This window comes from Beta vulgaris, chromosome 6, assembly GCF_026745355.1.
Source record: "Beta vulgaris subsp. vulgaris cultivar EL10 chromosome 6, EL10.2, whole genome shotgun sequence".
Classification (NCBI taxonomy): Eukaryota; Viridiplantae; Streptophyta; class Magnoliopsida; order Caryophyllales; family Amaranthaceae; genus Beta; species Beta vulgaris.
In genome coordinates, this window is record NC_079207.1 from 58,870,099 (window position 1) to 58,887,967 (window position 17,869).

The window sequence follows — 17,869 nt, forward strand, 5'->3', positions numbered from 1 at the left end:
TTTTACATTTTTTCAGCTCAAAGTTAATGAGGATTTTTAATCTTTCTTTTTCAGCTAAAAGTTTAGGATTACCATATTTGAGTGCATATCTAGACTCAATAGGGACAAATTTTAGCCATGGAGCCAACTTCGCAACAGCAGGTTCCACAGTGAGACCTCAAAACACATCCAAATCTCAGAGCGGATACAGCCCTATTTCATTGGACGTCCAATATGCTGAATATTCCAACTTCCGCAAAAGATCCCAAATAGTCCGTAAACAAGGTAATAATTGATTTGTAAATTACTGATACTATAAAATAGATAACTAACTTGATTATCGTATGACTATACTGGTTTTGCTAGTACACTAAAAAAAAATATATACTTTCTTAGGTTTTTTTACATGTTATACTTTCACTTTTTATGTATGTCAATGCAAAAACTTTTAGCTCATATATCTCTAATTTTGTATTTGTATAAATTGTAAAAGTACATATTTAAAAAAAAATACATATTAAGACAAATCTAACAAGATTCCATGTAACTATATTTTTATTTACATATATAAATCACAAATGATGGTCAAAGTAAAATAAAATTTGTGAATAGTATAAAATATCAAAGTGTAACATATAAGAAAAACGGAGGAAGTAATTGAAATGAATAACTCTTTATTTTTCAAATTGGTTCACATATAAGTAATTGTGGAGAGTGAAGCTTAGTAAGAAGTTGAATTCCATTCTCGAAATACATGCTGAGTAGCCACTTTCATACTTTTCGTTTGATAAGTCACATATCTTACATGAATTCATGGAAACTTGAGAAGTTTACACTCTCATATACCCTGTGAATCAGATATATCTAGGATTTGCACGCCAAAGGTAAATGTTATGGTAGCTTAGCGCCTTAGCGGTCATACTACTGATCAACATTATTCACTATGTTAGAGATTTAATGTTAGTCGCTGAAAGTTAACTCTTAAATAACTTTCAAAATTAGTGTTTGATAAAATTACTTGTTTAATCAATATAAGAATAAATATCAATTATATTCGACCTTTAAAAATGTTATATAATAATTGACCCATTCGTCTAGATAAATATACAAGGTATTCGTTCCTATCATAGAAACGATGCCACGTAGCACTCTTCTCAAGATTCTAATACACATGTTTACTCCATGTGTATTAGAATTCAAACACATGTGTATACCAATATGCAAATTTTAAAAATAATTTGAGAAAGTGGAAGGGAAGAGAACATGTCTTCATATAGGCTTTCATTTCTCAATTTTAGGTATTGATAAGATATAATATAGTATAGAATGTGCATCATGAGTACTGTTGTAGCCTAAAGATCAGCAGCTCTAAGTAGGACACGTGGATTCATCTGGATCCACCACGTGCGTGTCCCTTGCCTATTGAAGAAACTATAGGGCCAAAAGGAGGATTGCTAAAGTACAAATCCCAATTTGGAGAAGTACCAGACCACCTTTCTGGCCTGGCTTGTACTTGGGCCCAGAGTCCCAAAAAGGCACATGCATAAGGTTGAATGAGGTGTACCCTCCAATAAATGCTTGTTACGTGTCATGATTTCATTACATAGCCAATCAGGTGCTCCCAAATTAGGGTGACCTCAAGACATAACAATTATCCCAAACACTATATATAGTCCTTAAAATCAGGAGAAAGTTACCTTTTTCAGAGCAGTGTTACTCTATCATAATTCTCTTTCTCTCTCTACTTTCTCTCTTTAAAAGTTTCCTTTACTACTCCTGTTACTTCACTTAAGTTTCGGAGGGAGAAATACCACCCGAACCTCCAGGGTGGGTCCCTTGCAAGTCCGGGAACGGAGCTCAAGTTCGGGATCTTTTGATCAAGGCATTGTTGCACAAGTCTCTAGTTGAAGAGCAGTATATTTACGAGTATAATCACTACGTAACATCATTCATCAGGGAGCAAGGAATCTATGGTTGGTTAAGGATGCCATTCGGCCTCCGTAATGCACCGGCTACCTTCCAGCGGCTAATTAATATTGTTTTTCAGCTACAATTGGGGCATAAAATGGAGGCCTACATTGATGATATGATCGTTAAAACCCGTGAGGAGCAGAGTCACATTGGTGACCTCCGAGAGACTTTTGAGACTCTTCGTAAATATAAGTTGAAGCTGAATCCTCAGAAATGTGTCTTCGGAGTTGTAGCTGGGAAATTCTTGGGGTTTTGGTCGACCAAAGAGGGATAGAGGCCAATCTTGAAAAACTTCAGGCAATTCTAAACATGACATCCCCGTCCAAGATCAAATAAGTTCAGCGTCTAACAGGGAGCTTAGCTGCCCCAGGACAATTCTTGTCTAAATCTTGGGATAGATGTCATCATTTCTTTTCAACCATTAAGAAGCAAAATTTGAATGGACAGAGGAAGCTGAGCAAGCGCTCCAGCAAGTAAAAGAGCACCTCCGTCAACTACCTCGGTTAGTCAGTCCAGCCAAGGGGGGGAAATTGTTTGTATACTTGGTCGTCTCGCCTCAAGCTATGAGTGTGGTTCTCTTGGCCGAAAGGGAATCAGTGCAAGTTCCCGTCTATTTTGTGAGTCATGTACTCAAGGATGCAGAATGCCGATATTCATTGGTGGAGAAGTTCGGACTGACACTCCTCATGGCCAGCAGAAAGTTGAGGTCGTATTTTCTGGCCCACAATATACTAGTCTATAGTGACCAACCTCTAAAACAAATTCTGCACAAGATGGACGCCTCATGGCGAATGCGCAAATGGGCAGTAGAGGTGAATATGTTTGACTTGACTTTTGAGCCCAGAAAGGCAATCAAAGGGCAAGCTCTGGCCGACTTCATAGTAGAGCTCACCCGACCAGCTGTAGAGCCTGTAAAAGATCCTGCTGAAGGCAGAAAACACTTGACGCTCATGGTAGATGGATCTTCTACCGTCAATGGTTGTGGGGCTGGAATAATTTGCCAATCTCTAAAGGGTGATAAGTTTGAATATGCACTCAGATTTGAATTTCAAACGTCAAATTATGAAGCAGAATACGAAGCACTTTTAACAGGAATAAAAATGTGCAGGCAGTTGGGACCTTAGAGATTAAGGCTAAGTTAGACTCTCTACTAGTCGTCAGTCAAGTTAATGGGGATTTTGAATGCAAAGAAGCATCTATGAGCAAATATATGCACATAATCAAAGAAGAGGTCAAGTCTTTGAAGCGATTTTTGTTCAACCAAGTTCCAAGATCAGAAAATCATCAGGCTAATACTCTCTCAAAGTTGGCTAGCTCGGCTGAAGGTGATGCACTAAGAACGGTGTTTTGGGAAGTGAAGTCAAAGAAAAGTATCGATCAAGAACAAGTATTGTTCCTCAGCCGGGGGCAAGTCAGGATGGAACCCATTATATATAGAATTCAAGAAAACAGGTCGTTTACCGTTGGATCTTGGAGAGGCTAAGTATGTCTTTAGCAATGGCCCACAATTTGAGACTCCTAAACTCAAAGACTGGTTGGCTGAATGAGAAATTAAGGCTCACTTCGCGGTTATTGCCCATCCGCAGAAAAATGGGCAAGTAGAAGCGTTCAACAAGATTTTATCAAACGGCATAAAAAGAAACTAGACAATGCAAAAGGCTTATGGGTTGAAGAATTGCAGTTGGTATTATGGTCCATTAGAGCAACGACCAAGAATTCAACTGGGGAAACTCCGTTCACGCTTGTCTATGGTTCTGAAGCCATCTTACCCATCGAAATAGAGGAACCTACACTGAGAATCATGGTATACTCAAAAGAGGTCAACTGGGCTGCTTTGCGCACGGCTTTGGATCATGTACCAGACATAAGGGGCAATGCATTGTTAAGAATGCAGCTATATAAACTCCGAATGGCTCGAGAATTTAACAAGAGAATCACCAGACGACCACTCAAAGTAGGGGACCTGGTCTTAAGGAAGATGGAAGCTGTTGGCAGAGCCAAAGAGTTGGGCAAACTAACACCAAATTGGGAAGGACCTTATCAAATCGTCCAGGAAGTGCAAAGTGGTACGTTTGGTCTTCAAGCCATGGATGGTTGTCCAATCCCTTGAACTTCGAACTTAGATACCTTGAAAAAAAGTACCACGTCTGAGTAAATTAAGGAAGTATGTTAGTTCCTCAGGAAAGTGCTATGGCACAGCAATGAAAGAGTAGATATGTATACATGTACCTTGGCAATCAGCCAAGCAAAATTCATATAATACAATTATACTTTCGCCTTATATTTGTCTTTTTACCTGTTACTTAATGTTATTTACTTAGGGGCATCTTACCACCGGCCAAAACAGTGGTTCAAAATAAGTAATTTTTACTAAGTAACAAAGTAAATAAAAATAAAAATGTCTGCCATGTTAGTAAAACAAGTGCTTCTACCAGGAGACCAGCCAAACATGTTACAGATCTATAAGGTTTGTCACATGACGAATGGTATTCAATTGATAAACTTTAGAAAGGGTAACATCAATCTCCTAAAAGAAGATGGTCAGAATTAAGAAACCTTAGTAAAGGGGTCTTACTTTCAATCATAAGGCCATCCAAGTAATAACCACCTTAGTAAAGGAACAAGTTATTACAAACGAAAGAAGGACGGACTACTGGTCCCCTGGATGCTTTTATCCCTCATACATCTCAATTAGACATGGTCGTTCTTCTTCTTAGAACAAAGAGGATTCATAGAATACACTTTGTCCAAGAAGGGGGGGGGGGGGAGCCAAGACATAGTGATTCAGTTGAATCCGTCCATGATAATGGTCAATCTATGACCTTGGACCATGGACGGCTTGATAACTGGTTAGAAAAGCACATAGGCAAAACTATCTGCTGATTATCCTATCAATTCTCAACTCTCAGACGAACAACACCAATAGTTGTAAAATTATAGAAAACGAGATCGTCCAGAAATAATGGGCTGGATAATCATCAGAAGTCCTGTCTTAAGTGGAACATTTCTATACTCAAGAACGAGTAAGAAATTGAGCAAGTGTTGGAGAAAATTATGGATTCAATTTGTCCATCAGTGGTAACAATATTGGATGAATTGCGTTTATTCAGAGTTGGACGAGGCATTTTGGTACTTAGTCAACAAAAGCAAAATTGCAAACAGAGACAAGATTGGAGAAGAAGTTCTGATATATATTGATTTGTCCAAATGGATTACAACCTAGAAAATAGAAAAACAGAATAGGCTAAGTACAAAATAGCCTCCGACCAGGCTACAACAACATTAAGCTCAAGTTATGATTTCTCAGGGGGGATGTTGGCGTCCTCGACCTGAGTCTCTTCTTCGGCCTTTTCCTCCTCTTCTTCGTCATCAGGCAACTCTCGAAAGACTGGAGGATCCTCGCCGGCCACCATGGCTATGTGAAGACTCTCTTGGAAGTCTAGACGACGTTCATAGCGAGGAACTTCGTCCGCTTCGGTCAGCAATTTAAAGGCCTTCACAGCCTAGGTCTTGGAGGTGTCAATGACCTCATTCAAGGCCTCCTTAGCGTCATTAAAGGCTTGAGCCGCCTCCTCCTTTAGCCGATGGTTATGTGCCCTTAGAAGTTAATTCTCCCTTCTAAGTTGAACCGCGGCCAAGAAAGCAGTATTCCTCTCAGCCTTCAAGGTCAGCTCCAGCTCATCCTTCTCGTTGAAGAGACCGTTAATGCGAATAAGATAGTTTTTATTTTGTGCCTCTATCTCGGTTGAGCACTTCTCCCCGGCTTCCCTAGACTGGTGATGTAGAGTCTCCGCTAGCTGAATATCATACATAGCTTGGTCATTAGCCGTGGTAGCCTGCCGAACCAGCTCTTTTATTTTCTTTTCTGAGCAGGCTAGCCCAATCTTCTGTAATTATACTTCGAGCGTAGAGCTGAGGAGAAGAAGATAAAATCAATTAGTCAGACGATCATAAAAAACAAATTATTTCACAAGTACAAAAGAAGAACAGCAGGGAAATGATTTCTATACCTCAGTAGCAAGCTGGGACATGTAGCCTACATGCCCGGAGGAAGTACCTCTCAAGCCTTTGATATGAGGCTCAGGGAAGCAGTTGAAGAGCTCCTACTTGAGCTTCTTACGATCGGCCGGGTCATCCTAATGAAAGCGATCGAGGACTTGTCGTCCGAGAGTACAGGGGAAGCCTCAGGAAACTATATCAGCTACTCCTTTGCCTTTATCTAAAAGAGGAGATTCATCAGTGTTTCTGATGGGAATGACCAATGCTAGTCTGTGGACGGACTCATCGGACGCCTGCCAACACGTAGTGTCTTAACTGTGTTGGAGTAGTAGGACTCACCAAAAGACAGCGAAGCAGATCTATATGCGGGGGCATCTGAGATACCACCCTAGCAACATGGTCAGAAAAGGCCGAGCCATCCTTACCCGCGTCCGGCTGTGTGAATTGTTCTTCAGCCTTCTGAGGGCTTTCTAGAATCCGGTTGTTTGGCAGCAGTAGAAGGCGTCAAGCTATCCTCCTCGATAAAGGGAACAATGGCCCTCGTATCTTCTGCTTTAGGAGGCTTCTCAACCTTCAGCAGAGAAGGACGCTCGACCTTGTTCTTGGCTGTAAAGCCTTTGGATTTTTTGGGAGGAGGAGCATCTCCAGTAGTAGCCAACCTCTTCTTGGTGGCCACCTTCTCAGCCAACGCCTTTGACATTGGGGCATTTTTCTGAAAGCAAAGAAAATACAAGTTAGGAAATCAACTTCAAGAGATAGGAGCCGAAACAAGGTAGTCGGCCAAAGGGTAGTTGGCCGCTCCTCACCAAAGAAAGAGACTCGTCCAGCAACTGATAAAAACTTTCAGTTCCTAGACGAAGGTTGCCCAAGGAATGAGAGCAGCCAAATGACAGTTGCCCACTTCTCATCTGAGAAAAAATCCCGTCCAGAAACTGATAAAATTTTCAGTTCCCAGACGAAGGTTACCCAGAGAAGAAGGTCGGCCACAGAACGGTTGGCCGCCCTTCGCCTAGAAGCAAGACTCGTCCAGAAACTGAACAGGCACTTCAGTTCCTATACTAGTGCTAGCTAAAGAAGAAGGCCGGCCAGAAGACTTCTAGTCGGCTTCCCTTCTTAAGAGAGCCTCGTCCTGAAATAGACATGCCCTAGAGGGTAGAACAGCCACCATGGCCGCCTAGCTCTAAGAAGGAGTCCTTTTGCAAGACTTTGTAACACACTTTGGACGAAGGCTCAAAAAAATAAATAAGCAGGGTATCCGTCCTTTTTTCAGAGCCGGTTTTGTTGTACTCCTTCCAAAAGAGAGCTGGTAAACTTGGACATGTTGGTGTCTCCCGACCAAGATCTCTTCAGGACGGCTTTAGCAGGAGCTGTAAAAAATGAAACACATCATTAGTAGTGTTAAGTTCTTGCACAAAGAATTTTACTTATGGTATAAGGGGTATACCTCTATCTTCGGCCGACCGTAAGCCAGCGGCGACCAGGAAATTGTCATTGTAAAACATTTCCTTACAAGGTATTCAGTTGGACGGACCCTTAAAGGACGAGTTGTTTGAGGCAAATACTCCGATATTCTAAAGTATTCCACCAGTTCCTCGTCAGAATTATTCTCCAGCTCTAAAAAAGATGTTCTTCGTCCGGTGTTGGTAGGCCCCCGGCTAAAGTGGCGATATCTCCTAGCCACTGCCTCGTTAGGCGCTTGGACGAACAGAAATTCTGCCTTCCAGGCTTGCATCTTGGAACTCTTGTCCCAAGACGTCAGAAAACCGTGACGGTTGTAGACATTGAACCACTAGTGGAAAAATGAAGAAGGGCTGCGCTGAAAAAGGCTTGTAGGGCTGCGCTTTTTGACAGCAGCCCTTTCAGTAGCAGCCCTTCACTTTTTAAGTAGGGCTACGCTAGAAAAGCGCAGCCCTTAAGCTAGAAGGGTTGCGCTAGTTAGGAAAAAGCGCAGCCCTTCTAGCTTAGAAGGGCTGCGCTAGTTAGGAAAAAGCGCAGCCCTTCTGAGCTAGAAGGGCTGCGCTTTTTCCTAACTAGCGCAGCCCTTCCTACCAAAAAAAAAAAAAAAAAACTTTTTTGCCATTTTTTTACTCATAATCTCACATTTTCTGAAATTAAACAGAAGAGAAGAGAAACGATACGAAAATACTAAACCCAAAACAAAAAAAAGAATGAAACGAAAATGAAAAAAAAGGAACAAAAACTAATATACAGAAGAGAAGAAATTATAGATCTGGAAATACAAGAAAATTAATCAAAACAAAGATGAAAATACAAGAACATTAATCAAAACAACGAGAAGTATACAAGAACATTAATCAAAACAAAGAGAAGTATACAAGAACATTATAGATCTGAAAATACAAGAACTACCTCCAAACATTAACCTAATAATGTTTAAATACATAAAACAAAACCCTAATACATAATTTAAGGGAAAAAAATTCGGAAAAACTTAAAATGCCTATTTGGAGGCTTAAACGAACTTGACTCGTTGGGCTGTTCTGCTTCCGAAAAAGTATCACAATAGGCAATCGGACTCCGTCGGCATGTTTAGTGTAAATCATTTCATGGTTTTTGTCGCAAACGTTTATGGGAGTTTTTGAGAGAGACGAGAGGATGAGAGAGAAGGAGGAAAGGAATAATGAGAGACATGAGAGAGGAGAGAGAATGAGGGATAATATATTTGACGAATCCCGCTTAATATTTGAAGCCCGCGAAGATGAATTTTTCAAATTTTTGTAAGAAGGGCTGCGCTTTTCTTCAAAAGCGCAGCCCTACTTAGTTAGAAGGGCTGCGCCTTTTATAAAAGCGCAGCCCTTCACTTAGTAGGGTTGCGCTTTTAGAAAAAGCGCAGCCCTTCTGAAGTAAGAAGGGCTGCGCTTTTTCTAAAAGTGCAGCCCTACTAAGTGAAGGGTTGCGCTTTTATAAAAAAACACAACCCTTCTGTTGTGTAGGGCTGCGCTTTTAGAAAAAGCGCAGCCCTTCCTCCGCAGCCCTTCCTTTTTTTTTTCCCCTAGTGAACCAGGCTCGTTCTACTGTTTTAGGAACCTTAGATACATAGTGTATCTATGTAAAGGCCAGCAAAGAAAGAGTGACGCCTTTTAACTCGCAAATGGCCAAAAAGGTCAGGATGTTTTGCCAGGAGTTAGGGGCTAATTAGTTGTGGTCGATGTTATAATAATGTAACAGGCGGCTAATGAAAGGGTGAAGGGGAAATCTCAGCCCTGCATCCAAGACCAGCCTATAAACGATAAAATGACCAGACGGGACACTAACAACGGTATCCTCCCTACTCGGCAGGACAAAAGAATACCCCAGCATAGGAATAGCCGAGGAAAAGTGTCTAAGGTTCGTTCCTACCCGTCCAAGCCAACGGTTATTGGCTCAAATTAACCTTCAGTTTGAGAAAGGACCTAGGCGTCGTCTAATCTCGAAAGAAGTTGTGGAGGGGTCGACCGAATCATTGGACGGACTAGATTCGCTTTCTGCCTCGTTGGTCTCGTCCACTTCCATGTCTTTCCCAGACGGGATGAACTCATATGTCATTTCCATAAGTCCTTCTTCTTGGACGCTCCCAGGGAGGGAGTTTCCGGTGCCGGCCACGCACTCTGAATTTCACGTTCCCCATCTTCAGGGATTCTGCTGGTTGACGCCTCCATTTCAGAGCTGGAGGCCGGGATGTTTACTCTTCATCTTAGACGAGCAGTTTGCTTGACGCACGCCAGATTACCCTGCACAGGTAAAGATTGGGTCGTCTGACTTTGCCGTCCATGTCCATAAAAATAAAATGCATGATCGGCCAGAATAGGCCCAACTCTAAAATATGCTGAAGAGGGAAGATTATCCGTTCTAGTGTTAAGACCAACTCTTAAGCGACCGGGATTATTCGACAACGAAGAGGAATCCATTCTTTTAAAAAAATGAAAGGAGAAGTAAATAATTGAGAGCAAGAAGAAGGAGAGGGATACCTGTTGAGTTACTCGGACGGTTGCTAAGGTACTAAGTTCTAGACGAACGCACTCTCTCTCTAGAAATTCAGGAAAAACGCTGAGTCTCTCTCTAGAAAAATAATCTCAAGGTGTGAAATGATCTATGAAAGGACAAAAGATCATATTTATAGGGAGGTAAAAATGACCTCTCCTTCCGGTGAAAATAAATGTTGCACTCAAAAACCCCTTGAGTGTTGACTGGTCGAGAACCGCAAAATGGCCCCTTCACCATTTTTGAAAAATCATAGCAGTTCTCTTAAGTTTAAAGAGAATTTTAACCGTCTTGGCACCCAAACGGTAAAAAACCTCTTTTAGGGGGTAAATATTGTAGCCTAAAGATCGGCGGCTCTAAGTAGGACACGTGGATTCATCTGGATCGACCATGTGTCCCTTGCCTATTGAAAAAAAGTACAGGGCCAAAAGGAGGATTGCTGAAGTACAAATCCCAATTTGGAGAAGTACCATCCCACCTTTCTGGTCTGGCCTATACTTGGGCCCAGATTCCCAAAAAGGGACCTACATAAGGTTGGATGAGGTGTACCCTCCAATAAATGCTTATCTCATGTCATTATTTCATTACTTAGCCAATCAGGTGCTCCTAAATTAGGGTGACCTCATAGCACATCAATTATCCCAAACACTATAAATAGTTCTTGAAATCATGAGAAAGTTACGTTTTTTAGAGTACTGTATTGTCACTCTATCATAATTCTCTCTCTCTCTACTTTCTCTCTCTAAAAGTTTTTGTTTACTAGTCCTGATACCTGACTTAAGTTTCGGAGGGGAAAATACCACGCCCAAACCTCCAGGGTGGGTCCCTTTATACAGGTCTGGAAACGGAGCTCAGGTTCGGGATCTTTTTATCAAAGCATTGTTGCACAAGTCTCTAGTTGAAGAACCTATTGTGGAAAGAGCAGTATTTTTACGAGTATAATCACTACGTAACAAGTACTACTACATCTACTTGGAAAGAATAAAATCTATCACAAGCAACATGTTATGATTTGAGATTGAGCTCAAATAATGAAGAAGATCAATATTATTATTCCAGAAACTCAGCTTAGAATAGAGAGAATTATATTCAGAAGGAGAGAAGAATTGTATTGAATTGAATTACTGTAAGAATATTACAAGTGAAGTATTTATAGTACAAAAGCTTAAATCTGATTGGCTAAGCTTATAACAAGCTAACAGACTAACTGACTTCATAACAAACTAACTAACAAACTGCCAGCTCATTATTCTGTTAACAAACTTGTAGAGGAAGCTAATGCTGCTGTCAAGTAGGAGAAGTAGGAGGAGGATCCTCAACAGCCCCCCTCAAACTAGGTGTGGAAGAGACCAAACCTAGTTTGTGTAACAATAAATTATGCTGAGGAGAAGGTAAGATCTTAGTGAAAATGTCAGCAAGTTGGCTAGATGTAGGGAGATAAGTCAGCTGAAGTAACCCTTCTAGGACCTTGTCCCTAGTGAAGTGACAATCAATGTCTATGTGCTTTGTGCGCTCATGGAAGACTGGGTTCTTGGCTATGTAAATAGCACTTTGGTTGTCACAGTGCAAGGTGACAGGAGTCAATTTATCCAAACCAATTTCTTGAAGAAGGCGAACAAGCCAAGTAACTTCACTGGCTGCTGAGGCCATAGCTCTATATTCTGCCTCACTAGAGGATTTGGAGACAGTACATTGTTTCTTAGACTTCCAACTTATAGGAGAAGTACCAAGCATCATAATGTAACCAGTGATAGACCTTCTGCTATCAGGACAAGACCCCCAATCTGAGTCAGAATAGGCCTGTAGAACTGGAGCAGAACAGCCATTGAGTAAGATGCCTTTTGTACCAGTAGAAGAGATGTACCTCAAAGTGTGAAACAAGGCTTGTAAATGAGGATCTCTAGGAAGATGCATGAACTGGCTGAGGTACTGGACTGTATAGGCAAGGTCAGGCCTGGTATGAGTAAGAAAATTAAGTTTACCAACCATCTTCCTATAGAACTCAGGATCAGTGCAGGGAGCTCCTTCATGAGCAGATAACTTGAGATTGAGGGGGAGAGGAGTGACTGCAGACTTGCAAGAGGAAAGACCTGAAGCTTGGAGTAATTCTTTGGTGAATTTATGCTGAGATAAGCAAATTCCAGAAGAAAGGTAAGTGATTTCAATACCAAGGAAGTAGTGAAGCTTCCCTAAATCTTTGATACTAAAAGTATCATGTAGATGAGACTTGAGAGAGGAGATACTGATAGGATCATTACCAGTGATGATAATATCATCCACATACACAGCAACAAGAGTGATTTTATCAAGAGAGTGCTTGAGAAAGAGACTATAATCATTTTTGGATTGATAATAGCCTAGATGAAGCAATTCAGTGACTAACTTGGCAAACCATTGCCTAGAAGCCTGCTTTAGGCCATAGAGTGACTTTTTGAGCAAACAAACTGTGTTGGGAGGTGTAGGTAACCCAGCAGGAGGAGTCATGTACACTTCCTCTAACAAATCACCATGTAGGAAGGCATTATTGATGTCCAATTGCCAAAGATCCCACCCTTTAGAAGCTGCTAAGGCTATGATGCACCTAACAGTGGACATTTTAATAACTGGGGAGAAAGTTTCTTGGTAATCTATCCTTCCTTTTGGTTGTAGCCTTTGGCTACCAACCTAGCCTTATATCTTTCTAAAGATCCATCAGCATGAAGCTTAACTTTGAAGACCCACTTAGAGCCAATAGGTTTCTTCCCCTTGGGAAGAGGAACTAGCTGCCATGTATTGTTGTGAGCAAGGGCAGTTAATTCTTTGTCCATTGCACTGACCCAATGAGGATGCTGTGAAGCTTCTTTGTAAGTAGAAGGCTCATCATAGACACCCAATGTAGAAGAGAGAGCAGAAGAGAGAGTAACTAGATTGCAAAAGGAAACATTAGTGCAAACATAGTCTTGAAAATGAGTAGGTGTTTTATGAGATCTGATAGATCTTCTAAGAGAGGAGGGACTGTAGAAGAAGAGGAATAGGAGAGGATGATACTGAAGTAGGAAAGAAGTGAGTGTGAAGCTGAAGTAGATAAATTAGGAAGAGAGTAGAAAGATCAGTAACAACATTGGATGAAGAGAATAGAGGGCAGAATCATCAAAGATGGTTGAATAGGTGTAGCAACAGGAAGAAATATTTGTGGAGCAGGTTTTGTGGGAGAAAAATGATAGGGAAAATGTTTTTCATGGAAAACAACATCCCTGGAAACTGAGTGTTTGTGAGTAGTAAGATTGTAGACTTTATAGCCCTTTTGAGAAGAAGAGTATCCAAGAAACACACAAGGATCAGCCCTGGAATCAAACTTTGATCGACCTTGTTTTAATGTGGAAGAGTAACAAAGGCACCCAAAGACTCTGAGATGATGAACATTAGGTGGAACTCCATACAACTTCTCATAGGGTGTGACAAAATTAAGAGTAGCAAGTGGCATTCTGTTGATGAGATGGGCAGCACAAAGCACACAATCACCCCAGAAAGAAGCAGGCACCTTAGATTGAAAATAAAGTGCCCTAGCAGTCTCAAGCAAGTGTCTATGCTTGCGTTCAACCACACCATTCTGTTGTGGTGTGTCAGAACAACTTGTTTGATGAGTGATGCCATGTTGAAGAAGAAACTGCTTCATGTTACCTTCACAAAACTCAAGGGCATTATCTGATCTTACACCAAGTATAGAAGTTTGAAACTGAGTTTTAACAAACATGAAAAAATCTTGAAAGACTTTAGGAACTGCAGATTTGTATTTAAGGAGGAAAATCCAAGTAGCTCTTGTATAATCATCAACCACAGTAAGAAACATAGTACTTCCATTGTAGGTGGCAGTTTTATAGGGCCCCCATACATCTAGATGAACTAATTGAAAAGGATGGGTTGATTTGATACTACTATGTGTAAAAGGAAGTCTAGGTTGTCTTGCAGTATGACAAACCTGACAAAAACAAGAAGCTATACAATCTTTTACATCGACAAAAGGACAAAGTTTATTCAAATGCTTAAAAGACATGTGACCAAGCCTGAGATGCCATAGTTTGGCCTGATCAATAGCAGATTTGTTGTGTGACAGACTGGGACAAGCAGTAGAAACTGATTGAATGGCATCAGATGTGTTTGAAGTAGAATGCTCTAAGCAGTACAGACCATGCTTGAGCTTACCAAGAACCTGTGGCTTTTTCAGAAAATGGTCCTGAATATAGCAAGAGTTAGATGAAAAAAACACTTCACAGTTCAAGTCATAAGTCAACTTAGGAATAGAAATTAAGTTGAACTTGAAATCAGGTATGTGAAGAACATTTTTAAGGATAATGTTTGGTCCTAGTTGGACTGAGCCTTTGTGATGAACTGTGGCATTACTACCATTAGGTATAGTGATAGTATGATGTTGATGCAATACATTCTGATAATCAGTGAACATAGTAAGATCATGACACATGTGATCTGAGGCTCCACTATCAAGAATCCAATTAGAACAACTTGTAAGAGAAAACAGACAAGTACCTGCTAGCATGGCAGTGTGAGGAAGATCATCAATATTAGATTCAATTGCATCAGGTTGTGATGTTTTGCCAATGAGAGAGAGAATGTGATTATAATGTTCCATAGTGAGAGGAGCACTAGGATCCATAGTAGGTGTTGCAACAGCAGCAACATGAGAACTGGAAGCTTGATTATGAGCTGGAGTAGTACCAGGCTTATTCTTCCAATTATCCTTGGGTGGATAACCATAGATCTTGTAACATTTATCTATAGTATGGCCAAGCATTTTGCAATGCTCACAGAAAGGTCGCTTTCCTTGATTATTCCCCCTGTAATTGAACTGATTTGAAGGTGGTTTGTTGTATGAACTATGCCTCTGATTATAGTGATATTCTGAGAATTTCTTCTTGTTTACAGCAGCAAAGGCCATAGGCTCAGTAGACTCATTATCACTAGTGGAATGGACAGAAGCATAGACCTCTCTATGTCTTTCTTCTTGAACAACTAGCCTATAGGCATGTGAAATGTTTGGAAGAGGAGATTGCATTAAAATTGTACCTCTGACTTGTCTATAGGCAGGTTTAAGTTTCATCAGAAACTGAGTTAATCTTTGATCCTCTTGAAGCTTAAGAATCCTTTTAGTGACATCACATGTGCAATTTGCACAAGTACAGATAGGAAGAGGATTTGAGGCATCAAATTCATCCCATAACATCTTCAGTTTTGTATAATATTCAGACACATTGTCTTCACCTTGTTCTATTTCAGCAATTTGCTGTTGAATATTATAGATCTGAGTTCCTGATGTATGTCCAAACTCTCCTCCAAATTGCACCATATCTCATGTATAGAATCATAATACAGAATACTACGAGCAATAGTAGTATCTAAGGCTTGTATGAACCAAGAAATCAAGGTATTATTACACCTATCCCAAGCTTTACAAAGAGGTGAATCTGGTTTTGGTTTCTCAATAGATCCATCAATGAAACCTAATTTATTTTTAGTAGACAAGCCTATTATGACTGACCTCTTCCAATCATTGTATCCAGATCCACTAAATTTTACAGAAACAAGCTTAAATTGCGAATCACTAGGATGAATGTAATAAGGTGAAGTTGGATCTTGAGCAGGATCAACACTAGTTTCAGTTTCAGGCATTTTGAGATTGAATTTTAAAGATTTTCACAAGATTTTAAGAAGGAAATGCTGAATTTCAAGAATATTCAGTAATTATAGCTGAATTACAGGTAAAAGTGAGAAGAATTTGAGAAGAATTTGAATCTTACTGAGGTTCTGCAGAAACTTCAGAGGTTTGATGAAGAATTTGATTGATCTTTCAACAATTCAGAGATGATTGCGGAAAAATTTTGAGCAGGATCAAATGCTGCTCTGATACCATGTTATGATTTGAGATTGAGCTCAAATAATGAAGAAGATCAATATTATTATTCCAGAAACTCAGCTTAGAATAGAGAGAATTATATTCAGAAGGAGAGAAGAATTGTATTGAATTGAATTACTGTAAGAATATTACAAGTGAAGTATTTATAGTACAAAAGCTTAAATCTGATTGGCTAAGCTTATAACAAGCTAACAGACTAACTGACTTCATAACAAACTAACTAACAAACTGCCAGCTCATTATTCTGTTAACAAACTTGTAGAGGAAGCTAATGCTGCTGTCAAGTAGGAGAAGTAGGAGGAGGATCCTCAACACAACAATGTAATTTGGGTGTTAAAGAGTTGCTCAAAGGGAAAAGATAGCAGCCCGGACAGGTGAGCCAACGCTAGTGTTCATAGGTAAGTTTTACCTGGGCAAGTGAATAATGCCCCTGAGTGAGAAGACTACACAGGCCGATAGTTTTGCCGGTTGATCAGTTTTGCTATTTATGGTTTCTTCAGGGTTTTCCTAAATCCTATATATAGTATTACGACAACTATTAGCCACTAACAATTTATGGGTTTTTGTGGTTCTTTAGCATTTTAATATCTTATAAAAAAGGGCGTTGTTAGAGTTATTTAAAGAAAGTAATTCAAGCCAAGATGTAACTCCACCCAGAGATCCCGTTAAGTGGGAGATAGAGTATTTGAGAGAGAAGGATAGAGAGTTGTAACTTTTTCTTTTTTGACGGCAAGGAGATTGAAAATAACGACAAAAGACTTAAAAAAAAAAAAAAAACTAAACAGTAATAACAGCGAGGAAATTGTTCCTCAACACGTCGCCAAAACACAAGCTTCTTGCACTTGGGCCTGGATAACGTGAACTATGCGACACCAATCTAATGAACGACCCGTGGTGCAGATGTCTAAGAGGGTGTGTTGTAATGAAATCTTGAGGTTGCGTGTAGTCTTAAGGTACTTGCTGACCAAGGGCTCGGAGTCCGTAACTTGTACTACCTCTGATTCTTTTTAATATAAACACTTTTCTTTTTAGTCTATTTCTTTTTTTACCTACACACTGTTGCTTTTTCTATTTTTGGTAATGTCACATCTACATTTTTCTCTTTGCCCACCATGTCATCCGCTTTTTAATATTTTGACCTACTTTTTAGTTTTTCTCTCTCACTTTTTAGTTTCTCTCTCCACCGTTTTAATTTATTTCTCATACCTTTGCACATTCTCCTTAGTTCTTCCCCATAATTAAGTGTGTAGATTAATTTGAAACGGGGTAGCATATGCTAGTATTTCATTGTTTATCTTCTTTTCTCCCTTAAATCAAATAAGAAAATACTACTCTTTGCCGGGAGGAGTAGGTATTTTTAAGCAAATTGAACCACATATATTTGTTACACATCTTCTTTACTTTTATTTTGTCATAGCTATACTCTATATCTTGTTTTCTATGTTCATCACAAATCAAACATGTCATTCGATCTATAGAGGTTTTTTTTGTTTAAAAAATTGCTATAGGAGGAGTTTTCAGAGAGTTGTTACCGAAAGAAGACTATTTCACTCGTGCTCTCTACACCTTTGATATTGGGCAAAATGACCTTACTGCTGGCTACAAACTTAACATGACCTCTGAGCAGGTCAAGGCATACATCCCTGATGTTCTCCATCAGTTCTCCAAAGTTGTAAAGGTAATATTCTTTTATGCTTTTGTTTTCTTACTATTTTGATTTTGCTTTCCTTCCACATATAAATCTAGGCCAGAAATACAATTGCTCACATAAGGAAAAATAAGGAGTTAGAATGAATAAATGAAGGGTAAAACATAGAACTTTTTTTAGGGAAAACAAAAACAAAATTGGAAAATTGAATAAGAATAATCTCACCTTTGCCCGATCTGTCAAAAATAATTCCACCTTTGGATTATTCTAGAATAATCCTACTTTTGCTTACTTGATTTTTTGGTCCTAAGAACATAATGACCGGTAATAACAAGTTAACTTTGGTATTTATTCGGTTAAAACAGGTAAAAGTTTTTTTAAAA

General features: G+C 39.8%; 1 protein-coding gene across 2 annotated transcripts in view; it reads left to right on the plus strand.

Moving 5' to 3' along the window:
- LOC104897146 (GDSL esterase/lipase At3g26430) overlaps positions 1 to 17,869 on the plus strand; it is a 32,012-nt gene that overhangs the window by 10,747 nt on the left and 3,396 nt on the right. The window contains exons 2-3 of one of the 2 annotated variants that reach the window (XM_010683973.4): positions 55 to 264; positions 17,347 to 17,516. In XM_010683973.4, coding sequence (XP_010682275.2) covers positions 55 to 264; positions 17,347 to 17,516 — 380 coding nt within the window. The remainder of the gene's footprint in view (positions 1 to 54; positions 265 to 17,346; positions 17,517 to 17,869) is intronic. The other variant, XM_048646588.2, reaches the window with a different exon arrangement.